This window comes from Muntiacus reevesi, chromosome 21 (assembly GCF_963930625.1).
Source record: "Muntiacus reevesi chromosome 21, mMunRee1.1, whole genome shotgun sequence".
In the NCBI taxonomy this organism is placed as follows: Eukaryota; Metazoa; Chordata; class Mammalia; order Artiodactyla; family Cervidae; genus Muntiacus; species Muntiacus reevesi.
In genome coordinates this window covers 49,220,217-49,240,249 of record NC_089269.1, presented here as the reverse complement: position 1 = coordinate 49,240,249, position 20,033 = coordinate 49,220,217, and the positions used below count along the sequence as shown (strand labels likewise).

Here is a 20,033-nt window from a genome sequence, read left to right as displayed (position 1 = left end):
CTATATACTGATGGCACTAGCCTGATAAAACAAGGACAATGGCTGTCAGGTTAGCCAAAGTGGAAGGGGCCATCAAGACTGAAAAGGGATGGTGGGAATTGCCAAGTGGCAAATTATTGGTACTGGAGGAGCTGGCACACACTCTGGTAAACCACACACCAAGCGACCCACCTAGGCTATGCTGCCTGCTCACAGGTTAATGCTGCCTCTCGGGTGTTCAGATAAAAACCTCCGGGTATTCAGCTGAAAGGCACACTGCCCCTTGAGCACCTGGGAGTGGACTTCACTGAAATGAGTCCTCATCGACACTACCATTACTTGCTGGTCATGGTATGTACGTTCTTGGGATGGGTAGAAGCTTTTCCTACCTGGACTGAAAGAACATCAGAAGTAGCCCAGTGCCTGCTTAGGGAAATAGTTCCCAGATTTGGATTTCCTACCAGCATTGGATCAGGCAATGGTCTGGCTTTTGTAGCTGATTTAGTACAACAAGTAAGCAAAACTTTAAACATCAAATGGAAACTGCACACTGCATATAGGCCCAGAGTTCTGAGATGGTGGAATGAACCAACCGGACACTTAAAGAGACTCTCCAAGTGGATCATAGAGACTGACTGCTCCTGGGTGGACTTGCTTCCGACGGCTCTGCTCAGACTCAGGATGACCCCACAGTCCCAAGGCTATTCTCCATATGAAATTGTGTATGGGAGGCCCCCTCCCATAGTAAAACAGGTGTCAACAAATTTGCCTCACGTAAGGGGGGATAGAATTTCACAGCAGATGGAACTGGGTAAGGTAATAAATCGGGTAACTAAGTTTGTACAAGAAAGTGTGCCGTTCCCCCTTGGGGAACAGATTAATGAGCTTACGCTTGGTGACCAAGTATGGGTCAAAGATTGGAAACTTGACTTACTAGCCCTTCTGTGGAAGGGCCCTTATGTTATTCTAACTACCCCTACTGCAGTTAGAGTTGCAGGTACTGTCCCTTGGATCCATCATACGAGTGTGAAGAGAACATACCACGCAGACCCAGAAAACGCTGAGTGGACTGCACAGAGGGACCCCGCTGACCCCCGAGAGATTAAGAAGAAGAAAAGAAGATCCCAGATGAGCCCCTTCAGGATGAAGTCACACAATCAACTCCTGCTGCTTGGCCTCATCAATGTGATTTTGAATTTAAGTTCCATTTCAACTCAGGACAATGTTTTCATCTCATGGGCACATTCCTACGCAGACTTCCACAACACCTCCAACTGCTGGGTATGTCGGACTATGCCTCTGTCTGTGATGGATGGACTTCCTTGGTGGGTGTCACCGCTCTGCCAAGGAGATTTTAAACCACTCTGCTCTTCTCTGGGATGACAAAAAGATATTTTCCGCTCTCTTGTCAACGATAACCTCTCCTTGCTCTCTTGGTGTAAGACCTACAGTCAGTAGACTCAGGTCATGGGGTTACATTTGATATAAATGCCAGTGTAACAAAAGCCTAACCTACAACAAGCCCTGGTAAATCTACCTTATTTACATGCTAGGTGGACAAGATCTGTGTTTCGATGGTATGAGTATATTGCTGCCTTATTCGTACCCTCTTTAGGGACAATAGATATTATCATTAAAGTAGAGGCCTTGACTAATTTCACAAAACAGGCCCTCCTAGATAGAACAAAAGCCATCCAAGCCTTAAATGAAGAGCAAATCCAAATGAGAAAAGCGGTAATTCATAATAGAATGGCTTTGGACATACTCACAGCTGCTCAAGGAGGGACCTGTGCTATAATTAAGGTTGGATGTTGTGTATACACTTCTGACTTATCTGGCAATGTATCGACTGCTTTAGATGACATGAAAGACCAGGTAAAAGCAATGTCAAATGAAAACATTCCTTTCTGGACTTTGGTCCTATCTTGGGTGAAGGATGATTGGTGGAAAACTATATTTACCACTGTTATAGTTGCCTTGATAGTTCTGCCTTGTGGACCCTGAATTTTACAATGCCTTGTGAATTTCGTAACCCAGAGGTTGATAGCGTTCTCTCATGTGGGTGGCTGGAGGGTTAGGGTACAATATATTGCAATAAATGATGCTCGTTATGGAAACTAGGAGCATCAAGAGAGGGGAATGAAGAAGGAATTCATAGGGCCTGGACCCCATCTCAGCCCTGTCCATGCTGACCACGCTCGGCCACCTCTCCAGTGGACTCTACACTCTGTGTTTAGTGTCTATGGGAACGACGACCGAAGGATAAGACCCCCTCCAGACAAGGGAATCTTGAAGATCGTATCCAGGTTACTCCTTGCCTAAGAGAGCACATACTGTAATCACCCCTTCCTCCAGACAGGCCATAATTTTTTCTGTACCTGTCGGAGTGTAGCCTCATGTTTATTGATTATTGGCTAATTGTTTAACTGTCTGAGCACATGGCACGTGAGTGATGGGGTTATTGGGATTGTATTTACCCTTCCTTAGTTTATGTAAGTCTCAAGGAATTTGGGGTGGTGGGTTCGGACACGTACACGTGGATTATAAAAGATTTTCACAAATGCTGGTTGGGGTCCTTGGCTAAGGGGAGACTCTGCCTTGGGCCCGCCGGTGTAATAAACTGCACTCCACTCTCTGCATTGTCTTTCTGAGTGAGTTTGTTTCTCGAAACGCGTGGCTACAACAATGTGAACTGAGAGTCAGTTATAAAAAGAGTATTGCAGAAGCACTGAGAGTCAGCTATAAAAAAGGCTATTGCAGAAGTAATAGCTGAAAGTATAATATGATATGGTAAAGATTAGTGAATGTATTTTTGTCTTCATTCATATATATTTTATTTCTCTGTCCTCAATGCAAGCGTAAGTGGTAAGTGCGCTAAATAAAAAGGAGCATCATTTGTGCCTTTTTCCCTCATTAGCGCGGCCTGGTTGCCGGCCCAGGACAGATGCTTACACGTGCCCCCTGGTGGACTCAGCCTTGACCTACTTGCCCGTCCCGCTACATAAACAGGCTTCCAGAGGGCACGTGGGTTTGGGGTGTTGGTTCTCCCACCAAGAGGTTCTGTCTGCAGGCAAGGCTCACTGGGTGTGTTGCTGACATCAGCTGGTGCCCTGTGGGGCCCCATCGAGGGCCAGTTCCCAGAGGAGAGCAGTGTGGGCCTGGGGGCGCCGAGGTGGAGGGGCTCTCCTGTTGCAGCCGCTGGACAGGCCGGGATGCTCCAGCGTCTGGTTCCTCGACCAAGTTTGCTGAGGCTGCAGGGTCCCCTGGGGGGTCCCTGGCGTGCTGGGGCTGCCTCCAGATGCAGAGCAGGCTGAGGCCGAGACTCCAAGAACATGTTGGGGGCCGCTGGGTGGCGTTGTTCCTGTGGACAGAGCAGATGGGAGAAGACATCCAAGCTGCCCAGGGAAGAGTCCTTCCTGGGGACCTCCGGGCACACCCTCCTGCCCGGCCAAAGCCTAAGGAGGACTTTGAGTTCTATGCCCAGTATCTATGGCAACGACATACCAACTGGAAAACCAGGCCCCCGGAAGGAAGGAAGAGCCCCGGGGCTCTCCATCGCCTAAAAGGATACCCTAATTATCTGTGCAACCGATTAGAACCAGGCATTCTATTATGCTTATTGGGGTATGACCACAGGCCTATTGATAATTGTCCACTGTTAACTACCTAGGCTTAAGGCCTACGAATCACAAATCACGCGTTAACTTTGTATCTTTCTTTTCGTTTGTTCAGACTAGTTTCAGGGAATTTGGGGAGGTGGGTTTGGGCACATACGCTTAGGGTATATAAGGTTTTCACAAAAACTGGTCGGGGCCCTTAGCTAAGAGGAGACTCTGCCTTGGGCCGGCCGGTGTAATAAACTGCACGCCACGATCTGCATTGTCCTTCTGAGTGAGTTTGTTTCTGGGAATGCGTGGCTACAACATGAGCATTCATTGTCACAAAGTCCCTGGAGAGTGGTTTGTTTAGCGAGCCATGTGGCCGGTTGGGGGAAAGCAGCATCAGCATTTTGCCCTGTTGTAAAATCACAGCCCAGGAGATAGGAGAGACCCCCACGTGCCCACTGGACCTCGGAACCTTCCACTGGGATGGGAGCTGATGGTCCTTAGCACAGGGCTGCCTCTAGGTCACCTCAGAAGAGTAGAAGACAAGGGCAATTTCTTTGGTTGGTCCATCAGGACATCCCTTGAGAGTAAGAATCTGCTTAGCTTCAATGTGAGTTCTGAAAACTGAAGGACTAGGTTTCTTCATTGCTCCAAAGCTGGTCCCTGCCTCCCACATGTGACCGAGGGGGGCCAGGATGACCTGGTGTGTGTAGACCTGATGGATGAGACACTGTGGATGCCACAGGTGGGGAAGAGGCTAGAAGAAATAGAGCCCCCCACCCCCCACCCCCAAGGCTAGTCTATGCATCTTCAGATCCTCAGGGAACTGGCCATGGGCCCCCACCCCACCCCCAGGCACAGGGGCTGCTCTCTGGTTCTCTTGGAGCCTGGGAGGCTCCTCTTCCCTTCCTCTCGGGACAGCTCTCCTCACCTCTCCCTGCCCCCAGCATCCTGTGCCGACTCCTGGTTCCCACTCCCGGTTCCCACTCCCCAGACTTGATCCAGAATAGGGGCCCAGCCCTCCGCCCCACCCCCGCCCCCCACGTCTTCCTCTGGACACATCAGTGCCTCCTGACCCCAGCTATCCTGCCAGCCCACACACTTCCAGGAGGCAACGGCTCGCCCTCAGTCACCCTCTCTGGGTTAGTCACCCTCTCTGCCCATCCCTGGTCCCATCAGCCATGGCAGGGAGGCAGGTGGTATAGAGCCCTTGGAAGCATCGTTCTTAGGACAGCAGTGGCTGTCTTGGGTGGATTAAGCCAGAGGAAAATTGAGTGGGAGGCCAACCGCATGAATACAGGAGAGTGAATGTCTAATGAGCTCGGCTCTAATGACTGCTTGGAACGTGTGAATGCCTCCAACTGAACCATGGAGGTACACAGCAGGCATCTGACAACAGAAGGTGGCCACAGATGAGGATCTTCGCTTTCCTGGTGAACTGGTGACCCGGTTAGCACAGGGTCACTTTGGCTTCATTATCTGCAGCAGCTTAATGGAGGTATATACTGTACACAACCAAGCTCAAAATGTAAAATCCAGCCCTGTTTAGTATGTTCCCTGAGTTGTGGGACCGTTACCACCATCGCTGAAAGAAACCCCTACCCCTGAGCAGTCACCTCCCTTTGCTTCTCCCCAGCCCTGGGCAACCACTAATCCTTCTGTGTCCATGTGTTTGTCTCTTCTGCAACATTTCACACCCACGGAGTCACGGTATGTGGCCTTTGCTGTCTGGCTTCTTTCACGTAGCAGTGTTTCTGAGGTTCATCCAGGCAGCATGAATCAAAAGGCTCTATTCCTTTTCATGGCCAGAGTATTCTACCTGGGACATGGTGGCCCCCTGTTTAGCCACACACCCCCATCCTTACCTCGTCTGCGGAGAGCCTGACCAGGACATGTAGAGAAGGATGAGGAAGAGGAAAACCACGAAAGCTGCCAGGCTCACCCAGAAGGCGATGACGATCGAATCTGTGGGTGGGGGATGCACAGGTCGACATCAGTGTGATCTCACATGCCCCACTGTCCCCATGTGCTGCAGAACTGGGGCTCTGGGAGACAGCCTTCCCAGTCAGTGACCAGTGAGAAGATTTTCCCGCCAGTAACAGCCTCGAGAGACTTCCCTGGTGGTCCAGCGGTTAAGGATCTGCCTTCCACCATGTGCCTGCCTGTGTGACGAGTCGCTTCCGTCGCGTCCAGCTCTGTGCGAGCCCGCCAGGCTCCTCTGTCCATGGGATTCTCCAGGCAAGGATGCTGGAGAGGGGTGACATGCCCTCCTCCAGGGGGTCTTCCCAACCCAGGGATCAAACCCGTGTTTCATACGTCTCCTGCCTTGGCGGGCAGTTCTTTATACTAGCAACACCCAATGCAGGGTACATGGGTACAGTCCCTGGTCGGGGAACTGAGATCCCATGTGCCACAGGGCAACCAAGCCTGCTCCAGAAGTAAGAGCGTTGCGCTCCAATGAAGACCAAGCACAGCCAAAATAATAATAACAATTAAATAATAATGATAACCTTGGGAAGGAAAGAGGCAGCAGGGACCTGGCTTTTCCCCAGAGCAACGAGTCACTGGGTCAGTGTGACGGAGGGAAAAACAGTAAATAAAACTAGGTTCCCATGCCACCACAACCCCCCACCCTGGACTTGAATTTTTGGCTGCTTCTGTTGCTCAGAGAGTGACTTTTCCCTTCTTCCTTCCTCCAAGGAAGGAGAAGAAAGTGCTGTGAGCAACTTCACATGGCAGGACAACCTCCCCTCTCCTGTGAGGACTGCAGCCCCTACCAGGGGCCTTCTGCAACCAGCCCAGTTGGGGACCACTTCAAAGACTCCAAGATCAGAGACTTAGAAAAATGATATGCACCAGACAATGCTGCTAACCTGCTCCGGGGAGGGCCAGGCTGTGGAGATGTTACCCAAGGCTGCCCCGGCCAGGCTGCTGGAGGTGAAAGGAGATGGTCCCTCTCTTTCTGGGGCACAGGGCCAGCTGGGGAGCAGTGGCAAGAGGAAGAAGTACCTTTGCAGCCAGCACTCTGGCTGTATCCGTGGCTGGAGGTGAAGAGACCCAGGAAAAACAGGAAGGATGCTCAGCCTCTTCCGGGCCCTGGTAGAACCTGGTGGTTTGGGAGGTACCTTTATCCAGGGTCCAGGTCAGAACATTCTGCAAGTTGCTAGGGAACTGTAGGAATGTGTTTGTTTCTCTTGTTTGCTTCCATGGCCCTGGGCACAGATTATTGTTGTTTTTGTCGCTAAGTCGTGTCCAACTCTGTGTGGCCCCATGGACTGTAGCCCACCAGGCTCCTCTGTCCATGGGATTTCCCAGCAAGAATGCTAAAGTGGGTTGCCGTTTCCTTCTCCAGGAGATCTTCCTGACCCAGGGATCAAGTCCGCATCTCCTACACTGCGGGCAGATTCTTTACCACTGAGCCACCAGGGAAGCATGCTGGGTTCATAATTAGTGTCTGCAAGTATCTTGGCCCAGACACACTCCTGCCCCCAGGACAAGATGCCCCAGACTGGGATATGCTGGGCGCCTCCATGAATGACCCAAGAAAACCACTGAAGGACAGTAATCAGCAGGCATGTAGTAAGCGCCTATGCAAGTCAGGCTTAGCTGGGGGCTGTTAAGGATTCCGAGGAGGCCAACCTTGCCCGCCAGAAATCGCTGACACCCTTTAGGATTCTGCACCTGTCCACCAGCATAGCATCCTCCTCGAGACTCCTGCTATATCACCAGCACTAGTCCTGCCCTGCCTTCTGTTGGGGTCTGTTCAAACAAAAGAAATTTCTGTGACGTATTCAGGTAAAAAAGTGCTAATAAATGTATAAATAAATGAACAAATAACTGAATGGATGAATGATTAGAGATGTGTGGGGTAAATACTAGTTATTGAGTAAAATTGTACCTCTGCCCTCTATGATCCAACACAGCTAGAGGGAGAAACTAAAGCCTTATAAGAGTTGATTTTAAATCCTAAAGTGTCAAAAACAGGTAATAAGGAAAAGATGCAGTATTGTCAAAAGGCCTCATGGACTCCACCACCTTGAAATGTATCAGCAAGTTGGCACTCACAGGGCAGAGAGGCAAGGACAGCAAAGCCCCCCAGGCTGACTCACATCCTCTCTGCTGTCTTTCCATGATCTGAGAAATGGCTGGCCTGCCCTGGAGCGTCACACTGTTAAAGGGGATGCATGGGCTCCTGGGAAACAGGAAATGAGGTTGCTGCTGTCTGTACTCAGCTTCTTTTTTTTTAATTTTTAAAAATCCACGATCTGGGATAAGAAACCTACAAATTGAGCCTGGAACATCTTGTCTTTCAGAAAGCAAAAAAGCTATAAAAACCCAAACAAACAAACTCCTAATATAGCCAAATGTGTGTTAGTTTCAGATGTACAGCAAAGTGAATCATCTCTCTCTCTCTCTCTCTCTCTATATATATATATATATATACACACATACATATATATATATATATATATATATATATACTTATATACGTACATACATATACACATGGTTTCCCTGGGCTAAGTGGTAAAGAATCCGCCTGCAATGCAGGAGACCTGGGTTCAATCCCTGGGTTGGGAAGATAAGATCCCCTGGGGAAGGGAAAGGCTACCCACTCCAGAATTCTTGCCTGGAGAACTCCAAGGACAGAGGAGCCTGGCGGGCTACAGTCCATGGGGTCGCGAAGAGTCAGACATGACTGAGTGACTTCACTTTCACTTTTCACTTTTATGCATTGGAGAAGGAAATGGCAACCCACTCCAGTGTTCTTGCCTGGAGAATCCCAGGGAGGGGGTCACACAGAGTCAGACACGACTGAAGTGACTTAGCAGCAGTGGCGGCAGCAGTGTGTATATATCAATCAAAAAAAGCCTCTGACTTTCAAAGTGTTCCTTGCCTGCTCACTGTATTATTCCCCAGAACCTGCTTCAATTCAACTCTGTCCTAAAGAGTCACAATTTACTGTCTAGCCCTAAAAGTATAAGAGTATATATGTTCTCAGAAAATTTGGTTTGGGAGTTCTATTGTTTAAGGAAGTTTCAGATTTCTGCAGACACTAATGCTCTTTTTCTTTCATTAAAAAAAAAAATTGCAGGATTTGAGATCTTTGATACCTAGATAAGTTCCATCAGAGCCTTGAAGAAAACAGCATCAGAAATTGAGCAGTTGAGACGCCCTTTTCCCCTCTCCCAGACTCACTCTGTCTGTCCTAGCCCTTGGTCATTATCTCCAGATGCTGAGCAGGAAATGAGATGATACCTCTTCCAGAACACAGAGTCTTCAGAGAAGTGAAATTTTAATTTTGTCAGACCAAAAGAGTGAACAGCAGATACCAGCCGTTTCCTGCACTGCATTCTCTTTCATCATGTGCTTTTGAAAAAGGCAGACAAGAAAATAGGGTTTTTTCCTCTTCCTCCGGTCAGCCTAAGTGCTTGGCGAGAACATTTTGTTACAAGGGCAAGGACTGTCATTCTCCAGGGTGGGAAATGTTTAAACAACTGTGAACTTGTCTTTACAACAAGAAGAACCAGACTGGCTCGACAACGAAACTGATTCAATCTTGGAAAACTCCCCTTCCCTTCCCTCTTCTCTAGAGTCCCAGGAGAAAGATAACCGCAAGATCTTTCCCTTCCTGGGGGGGTAATAATGGGGTTAAAAGCCCAGACCCTGGAGGAGGTTGATTTTGAGTTCAAATTCTGATTTGACTATTTCCTAGCTTTGTGATCTCAAGCAATCTGAGATTTTTACATCTCCAAATCTGTTTCCTCATTGGTTAAATGGGGATAATAGCGTGTGTTATATAGACTGTTGTGCAAATTAAATAAAATAATATGCATATGCAATGCCCATGGCGGGATTTCCTCATTTAATGGCTGTGAAATGATCTGTACATAGAATTAAAATTATTATTTCTGTTAAGAGGGTTTTGTGGCAAGTGATATCGCTGCTTCCTTCAAGTGCCCTAAAACGTAAGCTACGAGTAAAGGTAATTGTTCTTGTCAATCCTTCATCTGCTTCCATAGTAATAGATCCCCTCCTGTAGCTAGGCACATGGCTGCCTGAGATAAAGACTATATTTCCCAGCCTCCCTTTCAGTTAGTACGGTCATGTGACAAGGCTCTGGCCAATGAGATGTGAATGCAGCATTTGCAGGCCGGCTTCCAGGAGTCCTGCAGAGATGCCTAGATTTCTAATACATGCATCCCTTCACATTCCCTTACTCCATTTTGCTACCCAGAACATGGATGTGATGGCTATAGCCAGAACTGGAACATGACTGGAACACAACCCAGGGATGGCAGAGGTGTGAGCTAACACAAAGCCAGTCCTTGAAGACTTCATGGAGCTGACCTACCACCCTGCCCTGCAAACTTATACATGGGAGAGAAATCAAAGTCTGTTTGATCTGGTACTCCATTAATGTAACCAATTTTCTCCATTGAATCTGTACAAAAATCAATAAATGACTTCTTAAATGAACATACCACAACTGACAATTGCAAGTGAATGCTGACCTTCAAAATAATCATCCTCTCTCTACTGTGGTGGTGGTTTGGTCGCTAACTTGTGTCCAACTCTTGTGACACCATGGACTGGAGCCCGCTGGACTCCTCTGTCCATGGAATTCTCCAGGCAAGAATACTGGAGTGGGTTGCCATTTCCTTCTCCAGGGGATCTTCTTGACCCAGGAACTGAACTCAGGTCTCTTGCATTGCAGGCAGATTCTTTACCGACTGAGCTACGAGGGAAACCCTCTCTATGGTAGAGTCATGTAAATTTTCTAAAATATCTATATTGATCAAACATTTATAAATTCTTCTTTTGGAATTATCTTCAAGGATAACCCCCCCCCACACACACACCAATTTTGCTACTTTACGAGATCATATCTTATTTTCAATACCCAAATGGTACCAATCACTTAATTTCATCCACCTGATTGGTTTCTGGGTGATTCTAAACTGTTTCCCAGAAGCAAATCTACCTTCCAAAGAAATACATAATATATCACTGTGGACATTTCATAGAATGTGTCAGGGCCACCAAAGTCAGTTCCAAAGGACGAGTCCCAAGCAGGTTTTGAGGAATGACAGACTCACTCAAGTACAGCAGCTCCACATGAGGCTAGCTTGATGGGAAATTTGTTCCAAGATTACACTGTCAATCTTTGTTTAAAAAACCTCTTTCACTGCTTACATCCTACGCATGGAACTGACCATCTGCGGAAGGCTTAGACATCATAATAAAAGTTGTGGGACTTCCCTGGTGGTCCAGTGGTTAAGGATCCACCTTTCAATTCAAGGGATGTGCATTGGATCCCTGGTTGGAGAGCTAAGATCCCACATACTTGCAGAGCAACTAAGCCCACTGGAGCTAGAGGGCCTGGATGCTCTAGAGTCCACTCTCCTCAACAAGAGAAGCCCGGTTGCATGCGGCAACTAAGTGCCACAACTGAGACCCTGCACAGCCAAAAAAGAGAAAAAAGGCAAAAGTTGTAACCTGAACTTATTGGCTGTGACTGAAGGAGATGAACAGCATCATCGACTCAATGGACGTGAGTTTGAGCAAACTCTGGGAAATGGTGAAGGACAGGGAACCCTGGCATGCTGAAGTCCATGGGGTTGCAAAGAGTTGGATGCAACTGAGCAACTGAACAGCAACAGCCTGAACTTGATCGCTCTGACCAGAAGAGAAGGCTTATCCTCATTCAGTCTTCACGCTGAAGTCTGCTCACCGTGTCCAGAAGAAACTGGTTAGTGATTTTCAGAAGAGGTTGGTTAGTGATGTGTTTTTGTTCTTCTTCTCCCAGTTGTTGGAGAAGCAGATGAACAGACTGCCTTATTATTGAAGCTGCCAGAGGCAGTGCCTCAGCAGAAGTCAGTGTGGGCTTTGGCAAATTCTTTCTAACTGATAATTAAAGGAAGAAGACATACTGACCTAAGAGGTAAATAATACAGCAGCAAGGCAGGCACTACCCAAGGGAAATCAATCCGCCTCAGTACTCCCTGCAAGGGAGCATTCAACCAGTATTTGGAGACACATCGTATTAACATTATCTGTATTTTCACTGTAAGATGGGAATATGAGATTGTCTTTTTTTTCTCCAGAGCTTAACCTCTGAAAAGGGAACAGAATCAAATGTAGAATCAGTTTGTTCAGGCAGGGTCTCAGGAGACAGATTTCTATTTTCCACCTTTTTGACAGAATTGGGGAGATTCTTAACATTTCCATGAAACAGAAGCCGTGTCTGAAAATCACAAGGGTGACAGTTTTTGTGAAGTTCCTGTAACAGAATCACACACCAGATTTCAAGCCTTCCCTGGGGAAGGGCAACCCACAACCTTCAACTCAGCGTTGAAGGCTCATAAAAATGTATCTGTATCCCGAGATCTCTCCAATTATCCGTCCAGCTATGATGGAATAAATTCCACCGTCTGGGCTTGAACACAAAAATCTTAAAATCCTTCTTGCTTGTTAGGTTAACACATGAACTCAGGTACTTTTTTCCTTCTATTTTTGTCTCTTTCTCTACTTGACATAAGTCAAACCCAGTCTGGCCTTCACCATGTCAACCCGCTGCCCCAGGTGACCTTCTAGTGAGGCGATCCAAGGGAAATCTTCGCCTCTCTGTCTCCCCCTAAAGCATTCCTGGCATCTTTCTGTCTTTCATGTACACAGACCTGGGCGTGATGGTTTGTGATTTGTTTGACTGGGATGGAGATCCAACCCAGAGAAGCTGGCAAGGAGAGAAAGTTGCATTTGTCAGCAACCGAGGTCACGGGCTCTCTGTGGCTGACATCTGTCCAGGCTTACCGGGACGCGGGACCTTACTCTACCTTACTCTACCTTCAAAGCCTGAGACAGCCTGATGCTGCTTCCTACTGATCCTCACAAGAAACAAAAGAGATATAGTGATACGGGAGCACAGACTTTGGATGAGGGAGATTTCTGGTTTTGTATTTTTGGGCTCTTTTAAATTTAGTTATGTGTATGCTGGGTCTTTGCTGCTGGGTGTGGGATTTCTCTAGTTGTGGCAAGCAAGGGGCTCCTCTAGTTGGGATACTCAGGCCTCTCATTGCAGTGGCTTCTCTTGTTGCAGAGCACAGGTTCAGTAGTTGTGGCAGAAGGGCTTAGTTGCCCCAGGGCATTGGGATCTTCCTGGACCAGGAATCGAACATGTGTCCTCTGCATTGACAGGCGGAGTCTCAACCCCCAGACCACAAGGGAAGTTCCTGGCTTTTTCTTTTTTAAAATAAACTATTTTGAATTCAAGTACTGAGGACAAAAGTAGGCAAGACATCTTTACTTAACACACAGCAGTGGAAGTAGTCCTTTCCCTGGGGCCACTGCTTATAAGACCAAAATCCTGGAAGTGTTCTATATGTTCAAAGACAATTTCTAGAACACCAGGCAGCTACTTACAAAGTTTTTGTGAAAGAATATTTCACAACATGGGGAAACAGAAGATAGTGAGGTCAATAAGAGCAGGGTACAAAATAACATACACAGCCAGATCTGTTTTGAAATACATCTAGGAAACAGAATGTGTATGGTGAATTATCTCTATCTGCTTCAGCTGATGGCCAAGACAAAGGTACCACTATAGACTGAATGCTCGTGTCCCTACCACCCCCGACGTGTGGAAGTCCTAATCCCCAGGGTGACAGTATTTGCAGGTGGGGCCTTGAGAGCTAATTAGGTTTAGAAGAGGTCATGAGGGTGGGGCCCTCATGATGGGGTTAGTGCCTTTATAAGAAGAGAAAGAGACCACATACCCTCTGTCTGCCTTTACACCAAGAAGAGCCCTGTGAGCACATGACAAGAAGGTGGCCAAGCACGAGCCAAGAAGACACCTTCACCAGATGCGCGTGCCTGCTGTGGGCTCGGCCCCATTCTGAGCTGTGGGGAGAGAGACGGACAGACAGGTGGACAAGATTTTCTGCTCTGTTGGATCCCACATCCTGGGGAGAGCCTACCCCCTAATCATGACAAGCGTTCTGGGGAGAGTCCTGAGGCGTGGGAGCTGGAATTGAGGTCCTGGATCTGTGACTATTCCAGCTGGGTGACATTAAGTTATCAGCTTCTGTGAGTCCCACGTACGTCTATTTCCATATGGTATTCTATGATCCCAGGGCACTCATTCACTCATGTATGCAACTGCTCCTGCCTAAACTGTCAGTGCCTAAAGGCTAGAGATCTTGTCTTTTTAAAAAAAAATTTGTATTTATTTGGGCGCACCAGGTCTTAATTGTGGCATATGGGACCTAGTTCCCTGACCAGGGATCAAACTCATAGCATGAGTCTTAGTCACTGGACCACCAGCAAAGGCCCAAGGACCTTTTCAACTTTATGCCTCTAGCCTCAGCACATGGCTGTTTCCTGCCCACATGTGACCACTACCCTACCAACCCTCACATGTATATACCCACCAGAACCATATTTTTAGCAAGCAGACCGGATTTTGTCTCTTCCCTGCTTACTGTTTTACATGATTTCCCACAGCTTATGGGGCTCTTCGAGGCTGGCCTGCAAGAATCTGGCCCCTGAGAGGTCTGGAGCTCCTCCTCTATTCCTCTTCCCAAGACACCTCCTGGAAGCACCTCTTTTATACACAGGAATGTAACTGTTCTCTATCCTGCACCAGTTCTGTTTCCTTTTAGCAGTTCCAGGCAGGAGTTATTACAAACAGCACACAGAATAGGAGTCCAATTGCATGAGGCTGCATAGGTGTGTTCGTGTATGTTCTTGAATGCGTGTGTGTGCATGCCTGTGTGCATATGAGGGTACGGACACAGAACCACCCTAGTTGGCTAGGCACCAAAATGTTACCACCGATATTCTTCTGAGTAGTTGCTGTTGTTCTGTCGATAAGTTGCGTCTGACTCTGTGACCCCATGGACTGCAGCCTGCCAGCCTCCTCTGTCCTCCATTGAGAGGTAGAATGAAGTCACCTACTGAGGAGCATATCCAACTTTAGAAAAGGTATTTTAACATCTTGCAAGGTGGTCCCATGGTTGGGACTTCAAGCTTCCACTGCAGGGGGCCCAGGTTCAATCCCTACTTGGGGAACTAAGATCTCACATGTTGCGTGATGAGGTCCCCCCCCAAAAAAGTAGAAGAAATAAGATGAATAAAAAACTGGAAACAAAGAAATAAAAATATATTTTATATATATTTTTAAACGTGGTTGTAATAACACATTCAGGTAAAGAATCTGTCTGCAAATTGACCTTGCTGATTGAAATATTGGGATGAATGAATCGTATGTGTAAACATTACACTTCCTTTCTTGCGTAATAAAATGTCCCCATAAAGTGACTCTCTAAGCTATTAAGTATAAAATCAATTATTTGAAAGATTAAATAAAGAAGAGTGAAAAGAAGAACATCTCCTGCAGGAGACACAGGAGACTCAGGTTCGATCCCTTGGTTGGGAAGATCCCCTGGAGGAGGAAATGGCAACCCACTCCAGTATTCTTGCCTGAAAAATCCCATGGACAGAGGAGCCTGGCGGGCTATAGCACACAGGGTCAGAAGAGTCGGACATGACTGAGTGACTAAGCATGCCTGTCATTCATTTATCCCATCTCCTGCCGATGGATATTAGGCCATTTCCAATTTCTGACTGTCCGACACAGTGCTGCAGTGAACACTGAAATGCTTGCATCCTGGTGGACACACGCAAGCGCTTCCCTAGGTGGACACCGGGAAGGGGATTCTGCGTGATGGCTTGTGAACATCTGTAACTTTTTTTTGGTTCTTGCCAAGCTGCTCTCCCTAATGGTGAACTCAACTTTCATCCCACCAGCTGCATTTAACAGTACCAATTTCTGTACTTCCTACCCCAACACTTCAAATACCAGCCTTTGAACTCATGCTGATTGAGTGGTTGTGAAATGGTACCCACTTGTTCTTTCCCAGTGCGTTTCCCTGATGACACTGAGCATTTTCTCCTGTTCCTTGGCCCTTTAAGCTTCTTCTGTTAGTGTCTTTTCGTATCAATTGCTTGTATTTCTATTTTTTTTTTCCTGTTGATGGATGGGTTGTGTTGACTTATGAAATAATAAAGTGGTTTCCATTTTAAGAGAAAAAGATAGTTTCCAAAAGTAGCTCCCCAAAATAAAAGGAATAGTCACTGCAGTCTCTTTGTCATTCCTGGAATACACCAGGCACTCCTCTGCTTCGGAGCATTTGCCCTTGGTGTTCCTAAAAGGTTCCTTCCCAAGACATCGTCAAGACTTGATCTCTCACCTCTTCACAGGTCACCTTGACAAGGCCTTCACCAGCCTTCTTCCGCCCTTCCTCGGGTCCCTGCTCTCCTAGCCACCTTCCCCATTTGATTTTTCTTTGGAGCACATCTTGCCGTCTGCCATATTTTTCTTGTTTATGGTGAAATGAAAAGACTGCCTCCAATTTTTCGTTTTGGTTGTTTTTGGCTGTGCCACACGGCATGCAGGATCTGAGTTCCCTAAACAGGGAGTGAACCGCTGCCCCCAGCCCTGGAAACACAAGGGCTGAGCCACTGGACCTCCAGGGAAGTCCTCTGCCTCCAATTTTTAACCCTTCTTGGACTAGAACCCATCTAATCCCCTCCTCCTGAATCTGGCCTGGCCTCACTAACTTACTTGCCCAAGATACAGAGCTGGTGAGCCGCAGAGTTCAGATGCGAATTACAGCCAACAGGCTTAGAGTCCATGTACTTAGACCCGACAGAGTCACTGGCTCATGGCCAGTCACCCAGAAATAAGAAAACAACACCACCAAGACAATTAACCTATTCAAGGTGCAAACTCCCTTGTGGGGGTGGGGTGGGTAGGGAGTTTTGCCTAGCCCCAAATTTCTTTCCCAGAGACAATAGAAATTAAAATCAGATAAGACATAAAGTCCGGGATAACTGAGACATAAACAGGAATAAAGGAGCCCAGAAAAAGCACCTCTCTCTGTGAATATCAAAGATTCCTGGTATCTTGGACTTGGGTATAAAATGGTATTTGGCAGTCTTTGTGATAAATTTAGAATTAACTTTCTAAGACACTTTTGTGACAGTGTATCTTTCTAAGATACTTTTGAGACAGAACATTCTTTTAAGATGGATTTCCTTTTTTCTTAATAAATGAGACCTAAAACTTTATTTGTTTGTTTGTTTATTTTTGGCCATAGCACATGGCTTGTGGGATCTTATTAGATCCCTGACCAGGAACTGAACCCAGGACCCTGGGCAGTGAAAGCACCCAGTTCCACCCACTGGGCCACCAGGGAATTCCCTTAAAATGTATTTCTTGATAGAGTTTAATGTATTTGTTTGGAGTTCCAATATGCTGGGTGGATTTCTTCAAATTATAGATATCATGTTTTCTATAGTCTGTATGCAGATATGGGAGAGTTATTTAGTCAGTCCCCTAAGATGTATAACTTGAATACGTTCTGTAAAAATACCAATAGATACTTACTCTTCATAGGAGGGACAGAAAGCCTGGCCTCTCCCTGTGAGTGTCAAAAGTCCTCAACATCTAGGTTGTCTGGGGTGGGGGACAATGACTGGTCTCTCTGGCAAGATTCCTTACTGAAATAATTGTTACTGGGTTTGGGAATTTGAGAAAGAACTTATTTGACCTCATCTCTAGTTACCCAGGTTACAAGTGTTCAACTCTAGTTCAGAGTGCAAAAAACAAAACAAAACAAAAAAACTCAAACCTCACACACAATTTAGAAAACACCAGCTGTTTTCCCCAGAAATGTGAGTTGTCTGTGGGTAACGGGTGGGGGGCGGAGACTGAGATCGAGTGTTCTAAGCTTCTAAAGTTGCAAACAGTCCCCACACACAACACAGTGGGAATCAGCTTTAGAGCCCAGGTGATGAGTGAGATGTCAGAAGCTGAGCTAGAATTTTATTTAATTTGTGTGCATTTTAAAAAGTCCTTCCTGAATGCAGATCTATATGTTATCTAGGTCAGCGTGGATCTTGAAGTTCTGAACTTTTGATAATATCTGTGAGCGGGCTTTTATTTCAAATCTGCCACTTTCTCCCTATTACTCTATGTCTTCCATATTGTGAGTTGTATGTGAAAAAACTCTGCATTTTCATTTAATGGTTATATAGCTTGCATCAGAAAACACACACCAAATCTATTGTCCCCCCAAAAGTTTTGCTACAGTGTCAGGGATACAGGAGGTCCTCAGCAAACCTGAAACAGAGGTTTCAGGAAGGTGGATAGACACAGGAAACAGAACACTTCCTGACCAGATATAGGACTTGCCCCCAAGGGCCCTGCCAGTGATCTACCTCCTTTTATTAAATAACACCACCCAAGTGAATTTCAGTTTTGAGCTGGTTTGTAAAAGACTATGTTTTTTTTTCATATGTTCTTTCCAAGGACACATTAATTTTTGACAGACATAGTGTGTGACTGTAGTGAAGTCCCTGAAACCCGAGGGACTTCAGGACAGGCAGAAAGGATGGGTTCCTGGAACTTTGTCTTTGTTTTGTTTTTTTACGCTCATTTCCTTATCTGACTTGTTATCTGGTCTGAGTAACTGGAATAATCAGAGAAGATTATTGACAAACTACCAAGTTACTTCAGAGGTAAAGACTGGGCAGGTTAAGATGAGGAAAAGGATGTTAACTTGTCTGGTGGTCTTTCCTGAGACCATGAAGATGAAGCATCGCTGGGTATTTTAAATAAGAATTAGTAAGTCACACATCTCAGAAGTGAACACGGTAGCTCTCTTCCACATCTACATGGAGACAACAGAAAACTCCAAGTCCACAGTTTGAAGAAACTCATCTAGCTTATTGGACCCCTAGACAAATATAACTCTATCGAGAAATCTGTCTCACCAGTGTAGTCTGACCCCAGAGTGTCTTAGTTTCTCAGGAGGCTAGTTTCCAACTTATTACAGAAGATAATAGATATGCCCTCCATTCCCTTCTGTCTATGAGTTCAGAGTCCTATTCTGACTTTCCCGTGGTATCTGCTGGGATTCATAAGTGAATGGAGAAAAGTCATTTGCGCCAACCCCCAGCCTCCGATTGGCTGGCTTCCCCAGTTCAGGACTCACGTTTGTTGGCTCTCAGCTTCTTCTCATCCACAGGCATGAGGTCCAAGTAGTCCAGGTAGTATTCGTAGCTGTAGTACGGGGCAGAGGTGTTGGTTCTGTTGGCCATGCCCGCGTGGCTGGCCGGTGGCCCTTCCGGAGCTGCTCCGAGCTCGCCCCGGAGATGGCCCAGCTGATTTGTGTAAAATCATCTAAGTATGTCTATGGGTCTCCGGGCTCAAGGCCTGCCCACTTATCAGAGCTGTGGGGCGGGGAGGAAGGTTGGGGGGTGTGCCTGTCATCTTTAGAGTTCAAGTAGAGTGATCCATTCTGCCTGGCTTGACGCAGCTCCAAAACAAACAGAGCTACAAGGCGGGAGCCTGAGGTGCCTGTGCAAGTCCTGGTTGGCCCTCAGCATCCAGACAAGAAAACAGATCCCCCCCAGGACCCTCGAAAGACAAGATGTGGACTAGGAGCAGAAAGGACAACCACTGTGGGCCCTAAAGAATTAATCGAACCAAATCAAGAGCCTGGCACTGTCCTTGACTTGCATTAAGGCAGCTCTTGGTGCTGTTAAGCAACCAGCAAACCACTGGCCTAGATTCCTTATCTGAGGGCGGAGCCTGAGTGGTGCCAGCCTTGAACTTGCAACTCTCTAATGGACACATCACCACTTCATTAAACCCAAAGAGCGCCCTGCTCCAACGGAGGGCACGTCCCCGCTTTCTGTGCGCTCCCAAGAACCAAGCAGTCAGCGGCCTCAGTTCACACTGGGGAGGCTGCTTTCCAGGTCAAGAACCCTCATGGATTGTGTTCTTGGGAAACAGGACCGCAGGGTTCACCAGTCCTTGGCTGATGACAAACGTGACAAGGATTCATCTGGTCAGGGCCTAACTCCAAGTTGTACACTCATTTTTTAAAGAGCAGAGATGCAAACAAGAGGAGCATTCCAAGTACTGGAAACGCAGGACTAAATGTGAGAAGCTCCCTAAAATTTAGCCTTTGAGAATTAGTGATGAAGTCAAAACACACACACCGTCACAGGGACTTGCCCTCCGAGATCCTGACTTTCTAGTCTTATTCACTCAGGTCTACACTGCCAGAGGAGAGCTGGGCACTGATAGTGTAGACAGTGAACCCAGACAAATTCAGGCCGCCTGCAAAGGTCCATCTAGTCAAAGATATGGTTTTTCCAGGTAGTCATGTATGGATGTGAGAGTTGGATTATAAAGAAAGCTGAGCGTCAAAGAATTGATGCTTTTGAACTGTTGTCTTGGAGGAGATTCTTGAGAGCCCCTTGGACTGCAAGGAGATCCAACCAGTCCATCCTAAAGAAAATCAGTCCTGAATATTCATTGGAAAGACTGATGCTGAAGCTGAAACTCCAATACTTTGGCCACCTGATTCGAAGAAC

At 46.8% G+C, this 20,033-nt stretch overlaps 1 protein-coding gene across 1 annotated transcript; it reads right to left on the bottom strand.

The window, feature by feature from the left end:
- Nucleotides 1–996: 996 nt before the first annotated feature.
- MRAP (melanocortin 2 receptor accessory protein) lies at nucleotides 997–18,836 on the bottom strand. Its single transcript, XM_065913670.1, has 3 exons — nucleotides 18,644–18,836; nucleotides 5,450–5,549; nucleotides 997–3,340 (listed from the first exon to the last, which is right to left on the bottom strand). Exons 1-3 carry the CDS (start codon nucleotides 18,747–18,749, stop codon nucleotides 2,977–2,979), a joined length of 570 nt encoding a protein of 189 aa, XP_065769742.1. The 5' UTR covers nucleotides 18,750–18,836; the 3' UTR covers nucleotides 997–2,976.
- Between the last annotated feature and the right edge of the window lie 1,197 nt (nucleotides 18,837–20,033).

Bases quoted from the DNA above. Each gene is read 5' to 3' on its own strand.
- MRAP (XM_065913670.1), bottom strand. From the start codon at position 18,749: ATGGCCAACAGAACCAACACCTCTGCCCCGTACTACAGCTACGAATAC. The intron at 5,550-18,643 runs GTGAGTCCTGAA...CCCCACCCACAG, and splicing joins GAAGCTGAGAGCCAACAAAC to ATTCGATCGTCATCGCCTTC. The intron at 3,341-5,449 runs GTAAGGATGGGG...CTCTGTCCACAG, and splicing joins TCAGGCTCTCCGCAGACGAG to GAACAACGCCACCCAGCGGC.